The sequence below is a fragment of the Solenopsis invicta genome, chromosome 2, assembly GCF_016802725.1.
Source record: "Solenopsis invicta isolate M01_SB chromosome 2, UNIL_Sinv_3.0, whole genome shotgun sequence".
Taxonomy (NCBI): domain Eukaryota; kingdom Metazoa; phylum Arthropoda; class Insecta; order Hymenoptera; family Formicidae; genus Solenopsis; species Solenopsis invicta.
Window position 1 is genome coordinate 19,789,360 of NC_052665.1, and position 23,045 is coordinate 19,812,404.

Sequence of the window (23,045 nt, forward strand, 5' to 3'; positions counted from 1 at the left end):
GGAGTAAAAATGGGATGCCAGATTGCGGCGCGTAGTACGAGGTCTGTTCTTTTAATTGAACTGGTTGCACTAGTTGAGAAGTTTATTTTCCTTCTTTCTAGAAGAAGAAAATTAGCTAAACTTTAAACACTGACTGAATGAAATTTAAAAAACTGGCTAAACTTTAAACATTGTTGAAGAGAAAAAATGGTAAGAGGCACAAAGTGCAAATTGGAAGAAAAATTGGAAAGAACGGAGCAGGTAATTAACATGATGAACAATGAATCGTGATCCTTTAAGCAACTTTTATGACATGAGGCTTATGACATGGGCCCGGCGTTTTTTTTTTTTTTAGCTTAACTGGCTAAACTAATTCACAGTTTGCTTTTTTCTTCGCGGTGGAAGAAGAAAGATAAACTTCCGAAAACTAGTGCAGCTAATACATCTAAAAAGAACAGATTTATGATCACGTGAATTTGACGCTGACCATGAAAATACAGAAAGTCTCGTGGATCTATTTATTTATAGCGTAATATATTTTTAGAAAGAAAGTCACGGGTCATTCTCGTCAGTGGAAATTTCAAGAAACAATTATCTCGCCGCCTTCCGACAGTTCGTGGTTCGATTGCGCAATCTAACTCATGAATCGCGACAGATTGTGCAGTGTCTATCCTAGTCTGTCCTAGTCAGTGTACCGTGGTCGAACGATCAGGTGCAGTTGTGCGCAGTTAGCAGTCGACTTCAGACAACTTCAGATCGGTTTCGTGAGTTCTTATATTTTTGTAACGTGATTAAAAAAGAAAACAGCAATTTAGGAAGATGCCTCGACGTGGACGTGCCGCCCCTCCTCCTCCAAGAACGTAAGTAACAATTGATGTAATTCCAGTGACGAACAATAAGTTCGTCACGACACGAACGTCATTAGCGCTTCGCGATTACATCACAATTGCAAAGTTCACCGTCTTCGTGAAACCTCGCGGAACTTCAAAATTCACCTTTCATACCGATTCGTTAAACGAATTCTCTGAAATGCGACTTGATTTTCAGCGTCAGACCTGCGCCAGTGACCACGTCCCGGGTGCCAGCCCATGCCCCGCCGGCGTCGCCTATGGTGGCTCCCCAGGCCCCTCAGCAGCCGTCTCTCATGGGACAGATGGCTGCTACTGCTGGCGGAGTTGCCATCGGATCCGCCGTGGGACACACCATCGGCCATGCTATGACCGGACTCTTTAGCGGGAGCGGCGAGGCTGCTCCCGATACTGCGGTGGCTCCACAAGTTAGCGCCCAAGGCACCTCTGCAGCACCAGCTGCCGGCGCCTGTTCTTGGGAGCTTAAGCAGTTCCTGGAATGCGCCAACAACCAGTCTGACCTGAGCCTTTGCCAGGGCTTCAACGAGGCACTCCGTCAATGCAAGATGGCCAACAGTCAGTAAATTTTGCTACCTTTGTTATAATTGCTTATCTTATCTCTGAGTATTGTTTTTACAGTAGTAAACCATGTATACCCTGTATACCCTGGTGAAAATTTGTTCTAGAATTTTTATATGAATTGTAAAATTTTTCAAAAATATATATTAGAATTTTTCATATGTGTATGAATTCTGAACTGGCCTAAGATTGTTAAAGATTTTTCATCCTAAAATTTTTGGAAAATACTTTAAACTTTTTTTAGATTTTATAAGATTTTATCAGAAGATATAAAATGAAAAATTTCAGAATTAAATATTTGAAGAATTCCAGAGGAAAAATTTTCTCAATGTTCCTGAAGTATAACAATTTGTATAAAAAAAGCCTAACAAATTTTCCAAAAAGTTAAAAAGATTACATAGAAGTTCTGAAAAATTTATATAAAATATTCTAAAAAAATTTTTATTAGGGACGAGACTACTTTTTAATTGTTTGATATATTTCCTGTTTTCAGATATTATGTAAATTGAGATATGGGGTGCAATCTAGAAATGTCTAGGAGAAATTGAAGTACTCTATGATTCTGTAGACCTCTTAATAAAAATTTCTGATTATTTTTACTGTTGTTACACTATTCATATTGTAAGATAAAATAATACTGGATCAATCCATGTTTTAGGATACAGTTTTAGGGGACAGCAATAAATTATGTTTGTTTAAATCCTGTAGTTGGCAACTGCCTTTTAATTTTTCTTGAATTATATGTGAAGATGTATGTGTTACAATACAATGTTGCAATAAATTAAAACGTGCACGGAATTACACTTTAGTTTCATGTTGACATGAGAAAATTATTTAATCACATTGGGTTTGAGAATTTAGAATATACATATTTACGAACATTAAGGTTCGTTAAGAATGCAAATTAAAATCGAAATGATCAAAAAATAGGCAGCGCCTCACGTTTTCCCACTTTATATTACAATACATTAAACAAATAATTTATTACAGAAGATGAAAATAGCTTTTACAAGATGGTACATTGCGAGGGGGATTCAGCAAATAAAAACTTGGGTATATCTGACCAGAACCGAGTAAGCGTACCTCTATAAGAAAGTATTTGCACTTTATCATAAGTTTTCTCTAATACTTCACTATTGTATATTTCGAAAATTAGTGTGATTTATGAATATATATATTCATCCTATATAACGCGATAATACGGCTTTTCTTTTCTTTTATTCGACATGGAGAGGCAGTTAAACACGCACAAGTAGAACGAATATGGTAGACTATCTTTTCTCCGTATTCAACACACGCATCATCACGTAGCCAGCGATTGTGGCGATTGCAATTCCCAGTCCTGCTTTCCACCAGACCAGGGAGTCCCCTTGCATTAGGCCGAATTGATTTATGTGCCTGAAACGTCGAAGCGTAAGATACACTGTTATTTTGCTATCAGTGCGAAAAACTCGAAATTATTCTAGTAGCATGATAAAACCACAATGTCGTACTTTTGAAACGCCTTGAATATATGTACAACGAGCAATACAGACAAAAATACCAATAAGATTTTGATCCAAAATTAACAATGAAGTTTTATCATGCAAGTAACATTAAATCAGAAGGGAAATTTTTCCTGTTAGAGCATCTATGCATAGAAAAGCGGTTTGAGTCGATAGAAAATTTGTGAAGAATTTGTTGCATGCTCAGAAGAAACGTTCCATGCTAAAATGGAAAAAAAAAAATCAAAAGTGTGCACTACTAAGGTATGATTTGAATGACTGGATAGCGCGGAAAAGAAAGCAAGCAGTAATATGAAATAAAACCTTGTGAAAGAACTCCACCACTGAGAAGGTAAGGATTCGATAAGCAACATGTGGATTGTATGTTTCATATGGCTGGAAAAGAGCCAATTACATCGTAACGTATATCCGTTTTATCTGTGCGATGTGACATTGTTTTAATATAAGCAAATTGCCTGGTACATTTAACGTAAGAAGATGGAGTTAACTCTGTGAGCACATGCATCGAGAGGAATGTATACAATAACGATGATTGAATGCAGTTTTCAATTTTTGTTCAAGCGTCTAGATTTTTACAGTGTGAAATTGAAATTCAGACCAACCTGTCTCGGTAAAATAATACCCACGCTCCTTGAAAGCGGCTAAACACGAAATATCTTATTGTTAATACCGAATTATCTTCTTTCCTGTCTTTTTTTTCTTTTTATATATGCATTACACTATTTTTTTCTTCAAATTAAGTTATAAAAAAAGAACGAGGAGAGAAGGTGCGAGACGCAAATCTCTTGTCTAAAAGTAACTTCACGGTAAAAAATTTTGTATGAAAGAAGAAATTAGCGAAATATAAAAAGCTCTAGAAGTCTCAATGTATAATTTTTACTTTCAGATATGGCAGCTACATGTCTAAAAGAAAATATCTAATATCTGTAAATCGAGTAAGCCCGAGCAGTCCGGCAATTTTGCTAATGTTCTTAAACTGTGATAACTGAACTTACGGAAAGGCTGCCATCGTAGCTAATTTGACGAAAATCTCACGTCGGATCGTCCGTGAGATACTGTACGGCTGCGGAGGCATCAGTTTGTACTTGCTGCAGAAGGCGGCTGGTTGCAATAGATAGCTCTGCTTCACCTCGGAAAGGTCACTTTTATTCGCTATTATCAGAACGGGAATCTTACTGTCGGCAAAGTATTTCTGTAAAGATATACATATATCGTTTATCGCTGTGTAAATATATTTGATGATTGCAGCGGACATGAGAGGCGATGGCTTACGATGTAAATACGCGCTATATACTCGAACGATTTCGAATTACTGGCGTCGTAAACAAGAGCAGCTGCGTCGCACTGTATTTCCGCCGGCGTTAAGGCGTCCTGAACGTTCAGCACGTTTATATCCTTTAGTACTATAGTTTTCTCCTGCCCGTACACGTGCAGCGTGTTCACGGTGATGTGAGCGTTCGACGGTACTATCTTATCGTTCAGTTTCTGTAATTTCATGTGAAAAGATATAATCGTGACAGTTCCTTGATCGCAATTCCTGAACTGCAATCAGCAATTTACCTCCAGTTTAGGATCGATAAGGGTCCTGCATAATGTCGTCTTTCCGCTACTCTTCGGTCCTATGACGTGACAAGTATAAACATTTCTGCTGGACTGCTTTTTTGCCAGATCCACTTTCTTCTCGCGAGTCACGACAATGGCGCTTGTTTGACATTCGTTGTGATACATGTTATATCCTAGATACGCCATATATTCCAAGGTTTTACGTACGTTCGTCAGCGCCAGCAGTGCCCATTGACACATGTATCCTTGGAACGTAATCCATCCCTACAAAAATATTGCATATTATACATTTTATTACAAAATTAATTTATTTTCAAATATACATTTTTATCCAATATTTTGCCTATGTGTGCGTGTATGTGTGTTTCTTAAATATACATATCTTCTTATCAATTAATATTTTAACGTCAATTTATTTTATATGAAGATAAATTTCTAAAAATAATGATTACATGAGCGCCAACCTTTTCGTTCGTGGGTACGGTGTACTTGTATTCATCGCCCCACGGCGGGAAGAGACATCGCGAGAACAACGACTCCATTTCCAAGGGCGAGAGAGCACCGTCTCGATCGCGATCATGTTGCATAAACAGTAACGTTAGAAATTCTTGTCCCTTGTGTGATAATTCTGTACTGCAGCCAAGTGGGACTTTCAATCTAAAAACCGAGATTATTCAGTGACATATTGGAAGAACTCTGAGCGGCGATCTATGACCTTTATACGTACGAAGGATGAATATATTCCTTTGACATTTGTAGCTCGTTATCGTATCCGAATTTTCTTAACACAGCCCAGGTCGTTTCGTTTCTTCCGCGTTGTATAAATAAACATTGTAAGTACATAAAACCTGTAAACGTAATTGCTTAAAATTCGTGTACATTTGTTTAATATAACTGAAATACTCACCTTTCATTGTGACACACCCATTACATATACCATCGCAAATGTTTTTTGACAGTACAGCTTTTACATCCTCTAGCACCTGTGGTTGTAGCGGCGTGTTGAAACACCACTGCTGAAACGCGTTCAACTCCGTATCATTTAAAAGTCCGTCGTTATCTACATCGCATATCTGCATTGAAAAAGAAGCAACATGATTTATATTGTAAAATCAATTTTTTGTATATTTATATGTACATACTTTAAAAATTCTCTGTAGAGCAGTTTTGCATTCCTCTGTGAGCTGGAATAGGAATAATTTAAATTAAAAAAATTTGGACATTAAATTACAAGAAAAATACATGATAAATACTTTACCTCCTGTGTGTCATAATTGTATAAAGGAGTAGTTGGATGTAGAACTGCTTTTTGTGCGTAATAAAACGTTTCTGAGACATTCTGAAGTGTTTTTGCTGAGCACTGAAAAGAAATAATCATATTATTTTACATCACACTTCTTCTATTTTTATGTCTAGCTACCAGCCAAATGGTCAATCTTACCTCTATGCAACTTTCAATCTCTGTGAACTCTTTCATAATAGGATATACAGCCTGAAATTGCGAAAAGGGAGTCATTAACACAAATACTGAACAAAGACGTTACTTGAATCTGCTTAAAAGATATGCAAACCTCTATGGTGGAATAATCCACAAGATCAATTTTGTTGCCCACAAGCACTACCGGACACCGATTGTCGGGTGAGCATCTTCTGATTAACGGTAGCCAATAGCTGGCAGCTCTGTCCAGAGTGTCCTCGTCGTCCACAGAATAAACGACGCATATCACATGCGCCTTCTGGATCTCCTCTGCCAGTTGATCCTCTGTTTGTTCCACCGCTGTAAATAGAACACCAAGTTATTGTAGTTATCACTTTGTTATTCTAATATAAGAGTCAGGAGAAAATATAACTGATATAATAAATTCTCCAACAAATTATTTATATATAATTACATTAAAAATATTAATTATCTTAAGGATTATGGTAAAACTATTCAACTATTCAAATGGTAAAACTATTCAAATGGTAAAACTATTCAACAAAAAGAAAGATACAATTCACAAGTATGTGCACATCAGGAAAAAGATTTATAAGAATTAAAAAAAAAAAACAGATATTTTAAAGTACATTCACATTGGCCCGTTTTGTCATTACTTAATATGTAATCTAAATCTGTATCATTGTTCATTATAACGTGACAATTATTTCATAATCTGGACACACTTTTGACTAGTTTTCCAAGTTGAAGACACTTCTATATTTGCTGGATTGAAAGCATAACTGTTCCAGGTTACATGTGCACTTTCTTTTCTTCGTAAATGCCCAAAATTTTGTACATTAGGAAACTGTTGACCAATCGTGATGTTGTTTTCAAACTTTTGAGTGATAAAACTATTTGAAAACATACTCAGACATTGCTAGCCTATAATAAATAACACGGCAATGACAAAATAAACCACTGAATATACTTAAAAATATTTGTTTAAATTTGTATAAATCCTCTTGCAGAAATATACACTCTTGTGGGACAGACTATACAGAAATGCACTCAAGCAGCTCAAAGATACCTGAGTAATCGACAATATGCGTTGGCACCTGCTCCGGCGTAACGTCCGCCGGTATCGTGATCTCCTCGGCTTTACTCGGCACCTCCTCAGCGTATTCCTCGCTCACGAGAGACAATATCAGGGAGGTCTTGCCGACGCTGCGCTCACCGATCAGCAATATCCGGACGTTGCGCCGAGGCGCGACCGGGCGCTGCACCATGCTGATACTGATGCTGATGATGTTGCTGCTGCTGCTGCCGCCCGGATACCACCGACTGTCGCTTTTCGAACGCGACGGCGTTCAAACTGCCGTGGACGGCATTCTCACTCCGCACCTTTCGGAGATGCCTAGATGACCGGAGTATAACCTGCAACGCCGCAGCAATGCGCGTTACTAGTCCCGGCGATTCCGTTTCACAATGACATTTTATTTAATGATAAAGACGACGATCAACAATGCACAGCACACTCTCTCTCTCTCTCTCTCTCTTCTCTCTCCTTCGAATTTTGCGGCGCGCGTAGTGTTGTGAAAAAATCGTCTCACACTCTGCCTCAACACTTCATCGGGACTAATCGGGACGAGCTCTGATCGTTGCCGCTGGAGACTAAATAAATCCCCGGCGGATTCGGCTAACTAAAGTAGTAGCGCTCCGAGGGTGGCCTTTTCAAGGTTATCCTATGCCACCGCAATGAATGGTACCGCGCGTGTGTGTATGGTGTATTAGCATACGTGTGTACGTAATAGTACGCAGTGCGCTGGTGTGTGTGGTGCGCGCGCGCGCGCGTGTAGTGTGTGGGGGTGCGTGCGCGCGCGCGCGCAAAGGCACTAACGTTCGTTTTTCACTAACGTACGGCGGGTAAGGAAGGTATTTCCGCACATCTCGAAATTATTTCGTGAGAAAAATGAGGAATGATCTTTGTACATACAAGGACGCCTGTCGAGAAATCTTTAGATGAAAAGTATCTCCAAAAGATACTTTTCGAATTTCGAGGTCCTCAGAAGGTCAATTTGCCGGGAGAATCTTCATCTGAGATGAAGAGATATACTTTAGAAATTAAAATACCGATGGAAAGCTAGTCCCTTCGCCTCAGTTACGGATGCTCGACAGCACTCGACAGCTTGAATGGATGAGTGAAGTTTGTTCCTTCATTTCGAATTCGTTGATTAAGATAAGTAGCAATTTAAACCGAGATTATATAAAAGTTGCTTACCTACTTCAATAGAAATGGATTTATCGAAAAGCAATAAAATGTATAGTTCGACACTTTCTTATCGAAATCATCTGCGATGTGAATTTCGAAAAATCCCGAAAAAATTCAGTTTGCGATATAAATCGTAATTCGGGACGGAACGCGAGTTTTTCGAAAGATTCACGGCAAAGGTTTGTCTCTGTCCACTTTATTTATTTACCTTTATGTACGCGCGCGCGCGCCGTACCCGGTGCAACCTATGCACGCGACGCAACACTGCACGCCCGTGTTCTTCGTTGACGTTATCGATTGTCCGTACGATTTGACGAGATCTACCGGCAGGTTGCTAAGTATCACCGTCCGGTTTTCCGCGGGCGAACAATTAAAGCGAACGACTGGCAAATGTACGTAACGCGAGCCTCTCTCGTGACTGCGTTGATGTTATTTTGCATAGCGAGGAGCATACGTGCCCAGATTTATCAGAACATGTCGAGTCTTGCCGGAGTGCATTCCGTGGCGTACGTCACGGTGCCAAACGATGCAGTTGCGAAGACATTAGCGCGGTAAGAGTGTAACGTTAAAAAAATGCTCATTAACGCGATTATCGTTACGCCTTGGTGAGGAGCGATCTTTAACGCTGTTTTCTCTCCCTTTTTTCATGAAGTGGTCTGGTCGAGAACAAATTGGCTGCCTGTGTTAACATCATCCCGCAACTTACTTCCATGTAAGTTCCTCTTGTATTCATTCCTTAAATTTTTATAAAAGATAAAAAACAGTTTTTTTTAAATAGACCTTCAAATTTTTTTAATTAAAAGATTATTTTCTTCACAGATATGAATGGGAAGGAAAGATTCAGGAGGACCCTGAACTACTACTGGTAAGAAAAAGAACCTATCGAGTTTTATCAAGCAGCAAATTATAGAAATGGAATTATATAATGTCTGTGTATCAATTATAGATGATAAAAACCAGGACGGAGAGAGTCGATGCTCTAACAAAATATGTTAAGTGAGTTAAACGCAGCTGATTTCTACCTTAGAATCATATCAGCTATTTAGTCTGTTCTTTTCAGCTGTACTTCTTTCAGTTTTTTTTTTCTTTTTTCCTCCACTGTGGAGAAGAAAAGAACAGATGAACTATTCAGTTGAAAAAATAGACCATTTGTAATCCTTGATCCTTTTTGCAGAGAAAACCATCCATATACAATTTGTGAAGTAATCTCCCTGCCTGTAAGTTGATTCACTTATCTTATTTTGTTAAAATAACTCTGATATTTTTAGTACCATCAAGGAGATAAAACAGACTATACATAATATTAATAATTTGATTTAATAATTATCATTGCTGCTATATCAATATAGCCCAAATACAAAGAACATCAACTTTTGACTAAGAACACATTGAAATTTTTTACATTTTTATATTTTAGATACAAAATGGCAATGAAGATTATCTAAAATGGATCAGTGGAGTGATACCACCGCTTGATAAAAACACTTAAAATAATGAAAATGAACAAGCATGATTCTTAAAAATTTATTGGAACCATTTTTTTTTATAATTTGCTTGTTTTTTGAAATTTAGATTAGAATAAAAAAATAGCTATGATAACTGGCATGTAATAAATTCAATATGTACAATCTCTACAATGTGAAATTTACATTAAAAAGTGTAAATGTTTCACATTAGAATATTAATTATTAAGCATGCTAAGTGGACAGTGATCAGTCAATCGATCAGTCTTACGATAATAATATCCTATAAATATACATATATTGTTTATACCCTTATAAATAGACATAAGATCCAATATCAATAATTTTATATAATAATAATAATAATATAAATACTAATATGAACTCATAGACAGTTGAATTTTTTGAATCTTACATTTAGGATACGAAATAGACAATTATTTCAAATGCATCAGCGAGGTGCGATTTTACTTAAGTAATTCCTTTTGATAAAAAAAATACTTAAAATAATTAAGATACATAAACAAGATTCAACAATTCATCAAATAATGCATCGAATTTCACACATTGTACCTCGCGTATTTGTTATGTAACATAATATAATGTTATACAATAAAATAGTAAGGTTTAATTTTTTAAATAAAACAAATTCTTTTTAAGTGATAAGCAACATTACTAATATAAATAACGTCTTACTTCTATATAAAATATTTGGTTGATTTATTGTTTATTTCGCTCATGATTCGTAAATGATTCACATTGTACAGTACTTATAGAATATTTTAATCTATTTAAAATCTATTTGTAATAATTTTTCATTTTGCACTGCAAAAAGATGTAACATAGTCATACAAATATAAATTAATATATAAAAAACATTTCCAAATCAGAATTGTCAATTTTTGTCATTGCAAAATGTAGAAAAGTAGTGTGCCTCTCAAAATTGTATATAATTAAAAAAAATTAATTTAACTCTCTGAATGAACAATAAAATCGGTAATTCACATATACTATGTGACAATAATATTATTGTTCTCCCTTGTAACCAGGATAAATTAATAATAATGCAGACGATAATGTCTGATTAACCTTTATATCGTAATTTTCTCCCAAAGGATATCGGCATGTAGGACAGAAATAAATTTCTGAGGAAAAGCTTCGCTTTAAGCATTTTAGGCAAATATTGTGCTCGCAGGGAGTCGTTACAGGTTTGTAAAGTATTCCGAGACAGCAAACGCACTTAAATCTGTAAAATAAAAAATATTACATTATATTGATTACTGAAAGTAAAAAAAGACCTGATATTTTCTATAAAGAATATTACCTTTCTGAGACGCAACTCAAAAAGGCAGGTTTTCCATCGCTCAACTTTGCTTTACACTCTTCCCACAATGTAGTATTTACTTTATCATTTTCTATTAAATCTTTCAGTTCATCTTCCAAATCAAAAGTTTGCTTAATCTTTTTAGATTTAAACTTCTTAATAGGAGTATTGTCTTTTTCGCTATTGTCTTCTTCGCTATTGTCTTCGATAGTAGGTCGTTTTTTAACGGTGGTCTTGCTAAATTTCTCCATTGTTTCGAGATATCCGTCAGGATACAGCATTTTCAAACCAAGAAAAGCGATTTTCTCTTTTCCCTCTGGAGTCCATGGTGCAGGAGAAGGGTCATCTCTTCTTAAAACGTATTTCCACATAACAAAGCCATGAGTGCTTTTGTCTGGATAGTATTTAACCACTTTATATATACCGTCGTATCTGTGACAAGATCGAGAATTGTTAAAGAAAGATTTACTTGAAACTATACATCTTTATTTATGAAATTAAACAATGCACTCAATGTACCTGTTTCCTTCCTTCGGTGCATATTTACTAAATTTTCCTAGCTTATAATTACGTACAACTCGAACTGGTTTCCCTTCCTTCCATTTAGTCTTGGCATCCGCTCCAATTTTATCATTCACAGGAGCATTACAATTTTTAGCCAATGCCAAATTCATTCTTGTCAGTGTCTGATCTTTACTTTGTGTACTGATTCTCTTGTTACCTTTATGTTCATAAAGAATAAACAAGTACATAATATATATGTATGTGCCACATAATTACGAAAAATTTCTTAAAATTTCTTATTCTATACTTTCTAAAAAATACTTAAAATTTTTGCAAATTTAATAAGATTTATTAGAAATTATAAAATGAGAAATTTTTGGAATCTTATGTTATTTCAGATTCATATGAAAAATTCTAGAAAAAATGTAATTTTTTCAAAATTATACACAAATTTTGAAAAATCCTGATATTTACATGAAAATTCTGAAAAATTATATGAAAAATTCTGAAAAAAATTTTTATCAGGGATAATAAACGATTTTTTAAAAAATTTGATTTATGCAATACCTGACAAATCTCTACCACCCGAACCGCTGTAGAGAAACTCATCGCCATAGTCGTAGTCCTCCTCGTATCCGCCCGAAAAAACAATAGAGTATGCACCATCTTTTTCTCGTCCATGTATGCCAGCAACAGGCGGTCTGTGGACTCCAGCTTCCGAAACCTAGTAAGTAAATATATCTTTTTTTTTTATGTTTATTCGCTAAACTTCGAAAAACTGATTATATAACTGGATCGTTAATTGATGTATCCACCCATAATATTTTATTTCTTTTTTTCGTTGCGCTTTCTGTCTGATTAAAGTTATTAATTGACTAAAAAAAAGCAATAAAAAATATAGAATATTGGGGAAGTACCGATATGCTTTAATCAAGGAACTATCGATACTCTAACATTATATCCTTTATTGCATTTTCTTGTAGTCGATTTCGATAATTTTTCAAAACACTATAGGAAATAAGTTTATTTTCGTTAAGGCTCCTGAGTACTCGCCGCGGCCATATTGAAGTCGTGACGTCAGAAGCGAGAAATTGCGTGAAATGACACGTAATTTTGTCCGACATGCCATTTGTAAATAAAGCCAATTTGGATAAAACACACTAAACAGATGACTTTAAAACACTTCTAAATATCGGTCACGACTATCCTTTTTCAGCCTAACAATCAGTAAATAGTTGTAAAAAGCATGTAAAGTGAAGCAATTGAAACAGAAAAACACATGGGCACATAATTTTGTCCGACATGCCATTTCTAAATAATGCCAATTTGGATAAAACAGACTAATCAGATGGCTTTAAAACACTTCTAAATATCGGTCACGACTATCCTTTTTTCGCCTAGCAGTCAGTAAATAGTCGTAAAAAGCACGTAAAGTGACGTCTATTCAGACAGGAAAACACATGGATAGCTATTAAAAGGAGTGAAAAATGTACTTTTATGTATAAAATTCAAAGAAACTTTACTCGCGGTCCATTTTTACGAATTTGGTAAATACGAGACAAGTCATGTTTTTACAATGAAACACATAATAACAAAATGACATGCACGATAACATTTCATCGTCAATCTGTCACGTTTCACGTGTATTAGTTCTAATTTTGTCCGCGACGAAATGTCGCTACCGTCAATGCGGAGTTCTCGGCTGAGGAGTCAGGAGCCTTAAGTACTTTCCGAGTTATGACGCTTGAAAGTTACATTACACTGTAGCTTTCAAGCCTCACAACTCGGAAAGTACTCAACAAAAATAAACTTTCTTGTAAGGTTTTAGAAAGCTCTTGACACCAGCTATTAGATTCTGTCATCAAAAATAGGGTATTCCATTTAAAAAAATCAATGTAACCTTGACCTGATCCTACGCAACCCAAGGTCAAACTGATAGAATCAGTAAATAGATCTTTTTAAATCATATAACTTTTGTCTGAAACACTTTTCTGTAAAACTTATATTTCCCGAAATATTTAGATGTCCTGACCTATTTGGGACACCCTGTACGTACATGTATGTGAATATGGTTTTATTAAATATACCTCAATGTGTGTTAAATATAGTTTTATTAAATATATCTCGATAGGCACATTGTGTGAATATTATACAATAATAGCATCACGAATTGATCAAAAGTTTGAATAACTACGTTAAAATAATACATTAGAACAAAGCAGTTTTGCTAAAATAAAATCTCTAAATAATATTTATCAAAAATTAGATAAATCTGAATTTGAAATATAAATATTTCATAATTATTTCAAATAAAGTTTGATTATTTATTTAAAATTTTACATTGCTGAAGGTGTAATATTTCATACAATATTTCTACATTATAATTTAGAAATAATTGTACATTTTTGTAAACATTTATTTGAATTAATTATATTTTAAAATGTTTTACACATAATGCAGCTAAAAATATATTTCTTAATTATTGAACAATTTTTTCCAAATTTAATTTTGCAAATATATTACTACAACAATGAGTCGCCATATCGTTATATTTACTGAAACACTATCTCGGAATTAATTGAATAAACAATTATCAATATTTTATAAAAGGTAAATACTTCTATTTTTGTAAATGTATCTACATAATTGCTGATTAATTATGCAAGATTTCGTCATATAATTTAATAAATGTTGTTCTATCAGAGTAAGAATAGAGACTCGTGAAAATATCAATATGTATACGGAATCTAATGCGGCAAATACGAGTCAGGCGCGGTCGACAGTGCGCAGTAAATGATAATTATAAATAAGTAATGACAATGGTTATTGTGACTATCATACTTATAAGACGTTCTCATCACTCGCACACGGTTCTTATTTAATTTACTCTTATTGTTTATATATTATTTTATTAATTTATTGTTAATTTATTCAAGTTTTAACTTCTCCATTTTTGTGATGTTTTGTGTCACATCTTTTTTTTTGTGCCAGAAGAACTGACAATTACTGACGATGAGGTGAATTTCTTCTACTTTTTATAGAACTTTTTCAACTAAATCATGGTTCACTGTACTCTCCTTTCACAGCTTGAGCCATGTTTGTTAATATCGAGCTTAACAACTCGTTTAATTTTGAAATAATTTCCTGATGAGAAAGCTTTTCGCTTTGACATCAGCTGCTCCTTTTCTCATCATACCGTTGTATTTATGGCTCGAAGAATAAGCCGAAACGTCCAGTGATTAATAAAGTCTCATGTGAATATATCACTTATTTGTAATTATCATTTATTACGCACCGTCGACCGCGCCTGACTCGTATTTGCCGCATTACATTCGGTTATATTTATGGTTTTATTATTCAATCTTTTTTACTTCTCTCTCTCTCTCTCTTTTTTGTGCAAGGTTAGTTAATATACTTTTTAACTAAATTAAGTTCAAGTTAATGACTTAAAAAATTAATTCAGTTATGTTAAAAGTTGAATAAAAAACTAACTCATTTAAAAGTTGCATATTTAAAGTTAAATTAAAAGTCAAGTTTTGAAAATTATTATTTGTATTACATTCAAATATCATAATTTTTGCAAAAGTAGATGACATTAAATAATAAGATTAGATCATCAAATAAATTGTTTATAAATTATAAACAAATATTGTTTTTTATATGAAAACGTATTTTTATCTTTTACAGATTTTCTTTGTTTTATATAAATTGTTAACTGAAGAAAAAATAAATCAAAGTTGTGTGTGTGTGTTGTAAAAATTATTAATTGAAGTTAAAACTTATAACTCATTTAATATTAACGAAGTTGTAGTAAAGATTATTAATTTTTAACTTCATTATTTAACTCTAACTTTTTAACTACTACCACCTAATTCTTTTTATGTATATATGTATGTGTAGACATATAACACTACTTTTTTAAAACCGATATAATCATTTAAAGATATTTTTATGTATATATTTTTTGTATTAAATCATCATTAAAACTTTGTATTAAATCATCTAAGTCAGTATTAAAAAACAATAAAATAAATTTTGATTTAATTTGTTATTTATTCGTAATAAAATACTTTACCGTTTGTCTGGGAAGAGGGAATATTATATATGCTTCTAAAAGCATTAATATTACTATTCTGGCTTTATGCCTGTGATTTAAGTCCGATGAATACGCGACGCGTAGTTTGAGTTGAAAATTGTCAAAAAAAAAAAAATATATATATATATGTGTACACATACACATGTGTATATACACGCACGCACATGTGTACATACACGCACGCACGCACGCACACACACAAAATGATAATAAGAAAGCCTTCGGTCGTAACACAGCATGTCGAATAAGAATTAGTAATATCACGATTTTTATTAAATAAATTAATTTAATATAATAATTGATGCTAATTTGCATCTATATACCCATTCCCCATTTCTTTAGTTTTTTCAGGGAATGAGTATATAAATACAAATTAGCATCAATTATATTAAATTATTTAATAAAAATCGTGATATTACTAATTTTCATTCGAACACATGCTGTTTTACGACCGGAAAAACAATTCGGCGCACATTCTGGTTGAATTCGAAGAAGTATATAAAATCACACGAATAAATATAGGCACTAAGATCTAGCTACAACCAAGGGAGTATTCCGAAAGTTCGAAAATATCTCTTTTAACAATAAAGTTGGTAACACTGTAACTAACTACGCTGTGTTCCGTAATAAAAGTTGAGTTTGTGATTTTGTTAACTTACAGAGACCATCGGAGAAGTTAGTTTAATTTCTTGTAATTTAATTATTTATAAAATAATTTTAATGACGTATTATTTATTAAAATAGTTCTAATCGTGTATTATTAAAATAATATTTACTTATAATAATTTTTATTTTGAAATAGAAATTAAGCAAAAGATGGATTTCCAAAAATTCCGTAAAACTAAAAATCGCAAGTTCTGATTAATTTTAAATTATTAGTTGTAAGTAAATTAGATTACATTTGTTTGTATGCATGATAAAATTTATTCTATTTAAGTAGTTGGAGAAGCTACAGTAGCTTAGCTAGCTTATAAATGTTAGATTTTTATCAAATATTATTATATAATTTCATACTTATCGTATTTCATACAAAATCAAATAAGTGTAAGATTATAAAAAAATAATATCAATATTAGCAATATCAAAAAATTTATTTTACAAACAAATTTTGCTGTTAATTTTTAGTCTTTAGAAGTTCTTATGCTCTTCAATTCTTATTTTAAAATTAAAATTATTATCAGTAAATAATATTTTAATCAATAATACATGATTACAATTATTTTATAAATAATTAAAATACAAGAAATTAAACTAACTTTTCTACTCATTTTTGCAAGCCAAGAATAATTACAAATTCAACTTTCATTACGGAACACAGCGTAGTTAGTTACAGTGCTACCAACTTTATAATTAAAGACTATTTTTAATAGAACTTTTGGAATACACCCCAAAGAAGGCTTTCTTATTATCATTGTGTTGTAACATTACCAGTCTAAAACATATCTCTACTCTCTCTCTCTCTCTCTCGGTGTGTGTGTGTGTGTGTGTGCGCGCGCGCATATATATATATACACAGGGGAGACCGGGGCAAATCGTTAGACCTTTTTTTCTTTTGTGTCTCCTGAGCCCCCCCCAAAACATGAGCCGGTTTGAAAGGTTGACCCTTCCCCTTCACAATGCCGATATAAATAGAACATGCAAATGTACTTGCTTTAAAGTACATATAAAAATCTCGACCAATGTCAAGAATTAAGAATAGCCCCAAGCCCGGGTAATTCGTAACTAGTCCGGGAATATTCCAAAATTTGTATTTTAAGTTGGAAGTCTGTAAAAAAGCTGTTGTTAAGACTTTCTTTTATTTAAAAAAGGATGTAGGTATACAAAAAACAAAAGCAAACATACACGTTTGCATGTTCTTTTATGCCATCGGTGTGACAGATTTCCTAACCTCACAAGTATCAATCTTTAACGCTTTATAACTTTTTACCTGTTTAAGAGCGATGATTTTATATTCATATTCATGTTCTATGTACTAAAAGACACAATGTTATCAAGTTTGAACTAAATCAATGAAGAACTTTACCTCAATGTTTAACTCTGCGTAGCGCAGACGTTCGTAACACAGGTGAAGGGTTAGAGTTATCTAGAGTCCCTAGAAGTAGAGAGTCTGGATATCTGCCCCTAAAATGTCGGTGATGAATATGTCAGTGTATGTACACCCAAGGACTTTGATTCTGTCCATGGGGAAATTTTCCAAACTGAGAAGTCACCACTTTCTACATACTCGCAGTTTATGATTAATGAAATGACTAGAGCTTATTGGTCGTTACGTTAATCATGAACTGTAAGTATGTAGAAAGATAGCGATTTCTCAGTTTGGAAAATTTCCCCATGGACAGAATCAAAGTCCTTGGGTGTACGTGAGCTTTATGTGTGTGTATGGCTCAATGCACACAGGACGCGTCAACGCGTTACGCATGGCGAATAGCCAATCATTCTTTTGCTTTCTTATTTCTTGTCATAAAAACGAAAAAATGATTGGCTATTCGCCACGCGTAACGCGTCCTGTGTGCATTGAGCGTATGTTTATCATTCCGTTTGTTTTCTGTTCCTGAACTCTCTAAATAAGTGTACACTTAAAATGAAATAGATAGATGTTTCAAAGTTAGCGAAAGCAAGAAGGAACGTTCCAGTGCAGTCTAGTGCAGGAATAGAAAACAAGCTTATTGTGTGCACTTGATGTGTTGTATGCTGTTATCGCATTGGCTAAAGAGGATTAAACAGGGATCCGTATTGGTGCTGCCGTTTTAGGTGCACAATCACGTGGAACCCCGAGATGTCCAGACTCTCTACTTCTAGGGACTCTAGGGTTACCTAACTTAGGTTAGGCGCTGCAATCAGTATTAACGAATCGCCCCGATGCTCGGTATTACGAATAGCCCCAACATCAATTGTGCGCATTATTGCATATGATCGACAAAAATAGAAATCACACAGCAAAAAGTAAACACGAAATGTTTCAAATACGTTCAACTGGACACGATACATTCAAAGTTTTCAAAAAAACCTTATTATCTTATTTAAATTTCGAAGAAATGCCGACTATCAGAAATTACTTCGACTGTCGCAAAACACATTTTTCACTACTACGACTTCAATATGACGCCGTTACCAACAAATCTTTGTTAGCAACATCGTTACATTAGGACGTGTTTACAGTGTTTAAAGTGAATTTTTAATATGTAAAAAGATGTTTCCAATTATCGAATTACCCTGTCTAACGATTTGTCCCGGTCTCCCCTATATATATATATATATATATATATATATATATATATATATATATATATCTACGTAAAGATAGCTAATTGGTTGTATGGATTGATCAAAAACTGTTACACTTGAATATTTTTCGCTTAATTTTGTAACAAGATTTGTAGTCTATTTTAAATATATATTTATATAATGATATGATATGCGTGTACAAAAATGATATAGATAAGTGGAAATTAGATATCTGGAATTTTTCTTTACCTGAATTCTAAACATCCAAGTTGTACCAACATCCACACCTGGAATTGGTCCACAATGATTTTCAGGAACCATGTAGCAGATTTTTTGTCTACGAACGTTCGCCATTCCCCCACCCCATTTTCGTCCCAATTTCTTATCATCGCTGATAGATTTTCTTTTTGTTTCTTTCAATTTATCTCCTGCCTGTAACAAACAGAATGATAATGACAATGAGTGTGAAAAAAATTAATGATAAAGGTATACTTACCCGAACAATTTCGTTTTCATCATTTTTGCATTCAGGGCAATACCAATAAGTCTCCTGTGGTACTTCCAAGAGTGGAGGTTCCAAACATTTCATATGAAACATATCATTGCATTCATCACAAATCAGAAGTGTATCCTCCTCTTCTTTGCCCGCACAGATGTAACAGCCGCATGATCGACATTTCATATTAGGATTATCGTTGCACTCTTCACAAGCAGGGGGCACGAGTCTGGCTTTGCCATTACTAATCATGAACGATTCGTCATCTGCAGTTCTTTCTGTTAATAACTTGGGAGCTTCTATTGCATATATCTCTTCTTTGACCTTCTTTCGAATGCAGAGCCGACCACTGTCGTCTCTGTAAAAAAAAATTGTTGCTATAGATTAATTAAATATTTTTTATTTAGATGATTTTTTATGTGATATAGATTCTAAGTTTTGTATTTTACTATTTTGTCTTGTATACTGATGTGATAATAAAAAAAAAAAAAAAAAAAATGTACCTGCTAATATGTAATCGTCCAACCAGCTCTCGTTGTCCTCTTTTGTCCATTATTTTGGTTATTGTAAAATCATACCAAAAACCAGTTGTCTTAGGTTTATCTATGTTGTAATTAATCATGACTTTTTCATCTACATCTAATTCATTGAATGGTATAGAACGATGTGCTCGTGGTCGTATATGTGCTTCCGCTACTTTCTCAAGACTCATGTTAGCAAATTCCCATGCTATCTCATAAAGTATTTTATCATCTTTTTTATAAATATTTTTTACAATGGCTTCAAACCATGCATTGGTCCTTTCGTCCTTGCAATCCACAGCATCTCCAATTTTGTAATACAAGCTCTGTGCTGTTTCTAATTCTTCTTCATTTCTCGTCTCTTCCTCCTTTGTATTTTTATCATTGTTAGAAATTACTTTATTTTCGGTGTTATCTAATCTTTTTGGCTTTATCATAAGTAATATGATATCATTGAAATTGATCTTATAATTATCGAGGTTATAGCCATTTTCTAACTGCTTTCCAGAAAAGAATAATCTTTGTGAATTCTTTTCAACTTGTAGCTGTTTTTCAACTTCATGCTAGAAGACAAAATAAAAACATCATATAGATTCCATTATTAATCAAATGGTATTTATCATTGAATCTTCAGCAAATAAATATTGAAATTTTTGCTAAAAATCTCACATCATTAAATTTACACAATTAAAAAAAAATAATGATAAAAAATATCAATAAATGGATAAATGTATATCCAATAAAATATATAATTAATAAATATAAATAATAAATGCAATTAAAAAATATAAATTTTGAAATATAAAATACAATATTATAATATAAATTGAACTAAAGGAAATTGATAACAAATGTGCAAATTATGTGTGAGCTTATTTAATTAAAATGAAATAGTTACACACATACACACACACGCACGCACGCGCGCGCGCGCGCGCGCGCGCGCACACACACACACACACACACACACACACACACACACACACACACACACACACACACACACACAAAGAAGTATATACAGCCAAGCATTTTGCAGAAGATCTTTAGCAGAAGAAACATCTGAGAATTAAAGTTCATAATAATGCAAAAGATATTTTTGGGTTGTTCTTCTTTGCTAAAGATGGCTAAAAATGTTAGCCAAAGCTTATAGTAGAAAACTCCATTTATACAACATTTGTGCTATAATTTCAAATATATAAATAATTTGCACTTGCCACATCAATTCTCATTATCCCAATTTTTACTTTGGCATAATATATAAATTATCGGGAATTTAGTTACGATAATTGTAAAAAAGAAAAGTTTTACATTAATAATTATTTCTTTTTTTTTCTTCCACAAAATGCATACGGCGTCAGGAAACGATAAGGTGATTAGTAATACCTTTAAATCCTCCACTGTGGTGAGTTTGTTGAATTTGACTGCTATTTCCTTCTTTCCATCGATGGTCTTTACTTTGATGGACATTTTTAAAGAATAAGGTTGCTGTTATTCGAGAGAAATAACCACTCGATGTAAGTGACGACGGGGTAACGATCCGATGATGGTTGACAAAAGTTCACAACTCCAACGGACAACGTTGAAAAGGGAGAAGGGGAAAGAGGAAACAGATGGTAAGAGCAAACTGATTATTAGCGTGCCACTTTTTGCCTTTACGCTTTGCATATGTTTGCACTACTATTCTTCGTTGCTATCCTGACGATGGTTCCAACGACCGATCTTTGGGTCAACTTGGGCCACCATGACAAAACACCGAGTCAGATGGCGGGAAAATCTCGCGTTAAGGCCTGTTCAGACCATCGACATATGTAGTACTAGACGGAGCATAAAACCGAAACTTTCTGCGCAGACGTAGAAAGAGAAGAAACGATAAAGGATGGGTTATGCAGGCCGTAACCGCTAACTTATGCCGGAATCTGTAAGAAATTGACCAATCATAATCGACTTATAGAAGAATAATCGACTATGATTGGTCAATTTCTTATAGATTTTAGCATAAGTTAACGGTTACGGTCTGCATAAATCAACTTTAAAGCCTCATAACATAAGAGCGATGAGCTAATGAGCAGCTAGCACAAAGATATTTCGTCATATTGATTTACACAAAATTCTCATTGGTCTAAATTAAACTTATTCTTCATCTTTTTCTAAATTCTTATAGCTAGAAAAAAGATAAAATAAATTAAATCGAGAAGTTAAGTCACACTAGAAGCATTTTGAAGATTAACTTACAATTAGCTAGTTCCACATGATTAAATCATAGAAATAAAATTATTATTGATAGTGTGTCTAATATACAGGGTGTTCATTAATGGTTGTATCCACTTTTTATCATAGGAGCATAATTTACCGACGGATATGCATTTCTAATAGCGATTTCGGCTGGAACACACCGGTTGCACATTTCAAGTGTTGGTGCAAATTTTGTGTTTGGCTAGTCAAATAATGGTCTAGTTTACACCGAGCACTTGATACGCGTATTAAATCGTAACTTTCTGTTAAATTATCTTACTTTTAATAATGCGTGTATACATGATACATATATTTAATTATCTCGATTTATATTGTATCAACTTAATATACCCTTTTCTAAATTTATTGCCGAAATTAAGATAATTTAATAGAAAATTACTAGTTAGTACGCGTATCAAAGGCTTGGTGTAAACAAGGCCAATGGCCTAGTTTACACCGACTGTTTGATACGCGTACCAAATACTATATCCGTATCAAATTTGTATCAAATCTCGGTTTACACCGGGATAACCCGAGAGTTGATATGAATTTGATACGGATATAGTACTTGGTACGCGTATCAAACGGTCCGGTGTAAACTAAGCCAATGTAGTCCTCACAGGTGCGTGTTTGTCTGGGCTCGATACACTTCACAAGTGCACATTGGGTGTACGCAAAGTGGACCTGAAAAAATAGTCGGGGCCTGTTTGTGTGCCACCGATAAGGTGGCACACCGATGTGCCTTAGTCGAAATCGCTATTAGAAATAACAAATGCGTGCTCCTATGGTAGAACATGGGGACAACCATTAATGAACATCTTATATGTACCTTAGAATTATGAAAAATTCTGTAATTTTTGCAAAATTATTATTACATAATTTGCGAAATAATTATCTTGCCGGTAAGTTGATTTATGTATCTACTAAAATAACTCTGATATTTTTAATTCAGTCAGGGAGACAAAATAGAGATAAGACATAATATTAATAATAATTTGATTTAATATAAATAATGCAT

General features: G+C 33.9%; 4 protein-coding genes across 5 annotated transcripts; 2 read left to right on the plus strand and 2 right to left on the minus strand.

Moving 5' to 3' along the window:
* The first annotated feature begins 580 nt into the window (after nucleotides 1-580).
* LOC105208260 (coiled-coil-helix-coiled-coil-helix domain-containing protein 2) lies at nucleotides 581-2,106 on the plus strand. The gene is made up of 3 exons (XM_011178075.3): nucleotides 581-839; nucleotides 1,027-1,403; nucleotides 1,900-2,106. The coding sequence occupies exons 1-3, from the start codon at nucleotides 799-801 to the stop codon at nucleotides 1,908-1,910; spliced, it is 429 nt and encodes a 142-aa protein (XP_011176377.1). The 5' UTR covers nucleotides 581-798; the 3' UTR covers nucleotides 1,911-2,106.
* Nucleotides 2,107-2,232: 126 nt separating this feature from the next.
* Nucleotides 2,233-8,484, minus strand: LOC105208259 (mitochondrial Rho GTPase). Of its 2 annotated transcripts, XM_011178073.3 has the most exons (14): nucleotides 8,372-8,484; nucleotides 6,982-7,328; nucleotides 6,046-6,251; nucleotides 5,916-5,966; nucleotides 5,733-5,834; nucleotides 5,617-5,658; nucleotides 5,382-5,547; nucleotides 5,202-5,322; nucleotides 4,939-5,131; nucleotides 4,472-4,738; nucleotides 4,184-4,396; nucleotides 3,907-4,103; nucleotides 3,514-3,552; nucleotides 2,233-2,804 (listed from the first exon to the last, which is right to left on the minus strand). In XM_011178073.3, exons 2-14 carry the CDS (start codon nucleotides 7,178-7,180, stop codon nucleotides 2,678-2,680), a joined length of 1,923 nt encoding a protein of 640 aa, XP_011176375.1. In that variant the 5' UTR covers nucleotides 7,181-7,328; nucleotides 8,372-8,484; the 3' UTR covers nucleotides 2,233-2,677. The 2 variants fall into 2 exon arrangements, with proteins under 2 accessions (XP_011176375.1, XP_011176376.1); XM_011178074.3 differs by lacking the exons at nucleotides 3,514-3,552; nucleotides 8,372-8,484 and having other exon boundaries at nucleotides 6,982-7,672.
* On the plus strand, nucleotides 8,409-10,266 carry LOC105208258 (protein CutA homolog). The gene is made up of 6 exons (XM_011178072.3): nucleotides 8,409-8,714; nucleotides 8,816-8,875; nucleotides 8,983-9,028; nucleotides 9,110-9,159; nucleotides 9,338-9,380; nucleotides 9,581-10,266. Exons 1-6 carry the CDS (start codon nucleotides 8,554-8,556, stop codon nucleotides 9,650-9,652), a joined length of 432 nt encoding a protein of 143 aa, XP_011176374.1. The 5' UTR covers nucleotides 8,409-8,553; the 3' UTR covers nucleotides 9,653-10,266.
* Nucleotides 10,267-10,334: 68 nt separating this feature from the next.
* Nucleotides 10,335-21,605, minus strand: LOC105208262 (E3 ubiquitin-protein ligase UHRF1). The gene is made up of 8 exons (XM_026141265.2): nucleotides 21,179-21,605; nucleotides 19,775-20,355; nucleotides 19,272-19,629; nucleotides 19,025-19,207; nucleotides 12,022-12,178; nucleotides 11,470-11,671; nucleotides 10,951-11,382; nucleotides 10,335-10,872 (listed from the first exon to the last, which is right to left on the minus strand). The coding sequence occupies exons 1-8, from the start codon at nucleotides 21,260-21,262 to the stop codon at nucleotides 10,653-10,655; spliced, it is 2,217 nt and encodes a 738-aa protein (XP_025997050.1). The 5' UTR covers nucleotides 21,263-21,605; the 3' UTR covers nucleotides 10,335-10,652.
* Between the last annotated feature and the right edge of the window lie 1,440 nt (nucleotides 21,606-23,045).

What these genes read in the sequence shown, in the direction of transcription:
- LOC105208260 (XM_011178075.3), top strand. Translation starts at nt 799, where the DNA reads ATGCCTCGACGTGGACGTGCCGCCCCTCCTCCTCCAAGAAC. An exon ending in GCCCCTCCTCCTCCAAGAAC is followed by an intron (nt 840 to 1,026) that starts GTAAGTAACAAT and finishes CTTGATTTTCAG; the next exon opens with CGTCAGACCTGCGCCAGTGA.
- LOC105208259 (XM_011178073.3), bottom strand. Translation starts at nt 7,180, where the DNA reads ATGGTGCAGCGCCCGGTCGCGCCTCGGCGCAACGTCCGGATATTGCTG. An exon ending in GCATATTGTCGATTACTCAG is followed by an intron (nt 6,252 to 6,981) that starts GTATCTTTGAGC and finishes TTCTATTTACAG; the next exon opens with CGGTGGAACAAACAGAGGAT. An exon ending in AGATTGAAAGTTGCATAGAG is followed by an intron (nt 5,835 to 5,915) that starts GTAAGATTGACC and finishes ATTTCTTTTCAG; the next exon opens with TGCTCAGCAAAAACACTTCA.
- LOC105208258 (XM_011178072.3), top strand. Translation starts at nt 8,554, where the DNA reads ATGTACGTAACGCGAGCCTCTCTCGTGACTGCGTTGATGTTATTTTGC. An exon ending in ATCCCGCAACTTACTTCCAT is followed by an intron (nt 8,876 to 8,982) that starts GTAAGTTCCTCT and finishes TTTTCTTCACAG; the next exon opens with ATATGAATGGGAAGGAAAGA. An exon ending in AGGACCCTGAACTACTACTG is followed by an intron (nt 9,029 to 9,109) that starts GTAAGAAAAAGA and finishes TATCAATTATAG; the next exon opens with ATGATAAAAACCAGGACGGA.
- LOC105208262 (XM_026141265.2), bottom strand. Translation starts at nt 21,262, where the DNA reads ATGTCCATCAAAGTAAAGACCATCGATGGAAAGAAGGAAATAGCAGTC. An exon ending in CTTGGATGTTTAGAATTCAG is followed by an intron (nt 12,179 to 19,024) that starts GTAAAGAAAAAT and finishes TTTACTTACTAG; the next exon opens with GTTTCGGAAGCTGGAGTCCA. An exon ending in GGGTGGTAGAGATTTGTCAG is followed by an intron (nt 11,672 to 12,021) that starts GTATTGCATAAA and finishes ATGAACATAAAG; the next exon opens with GTAACAAGAGAATCAGTACA.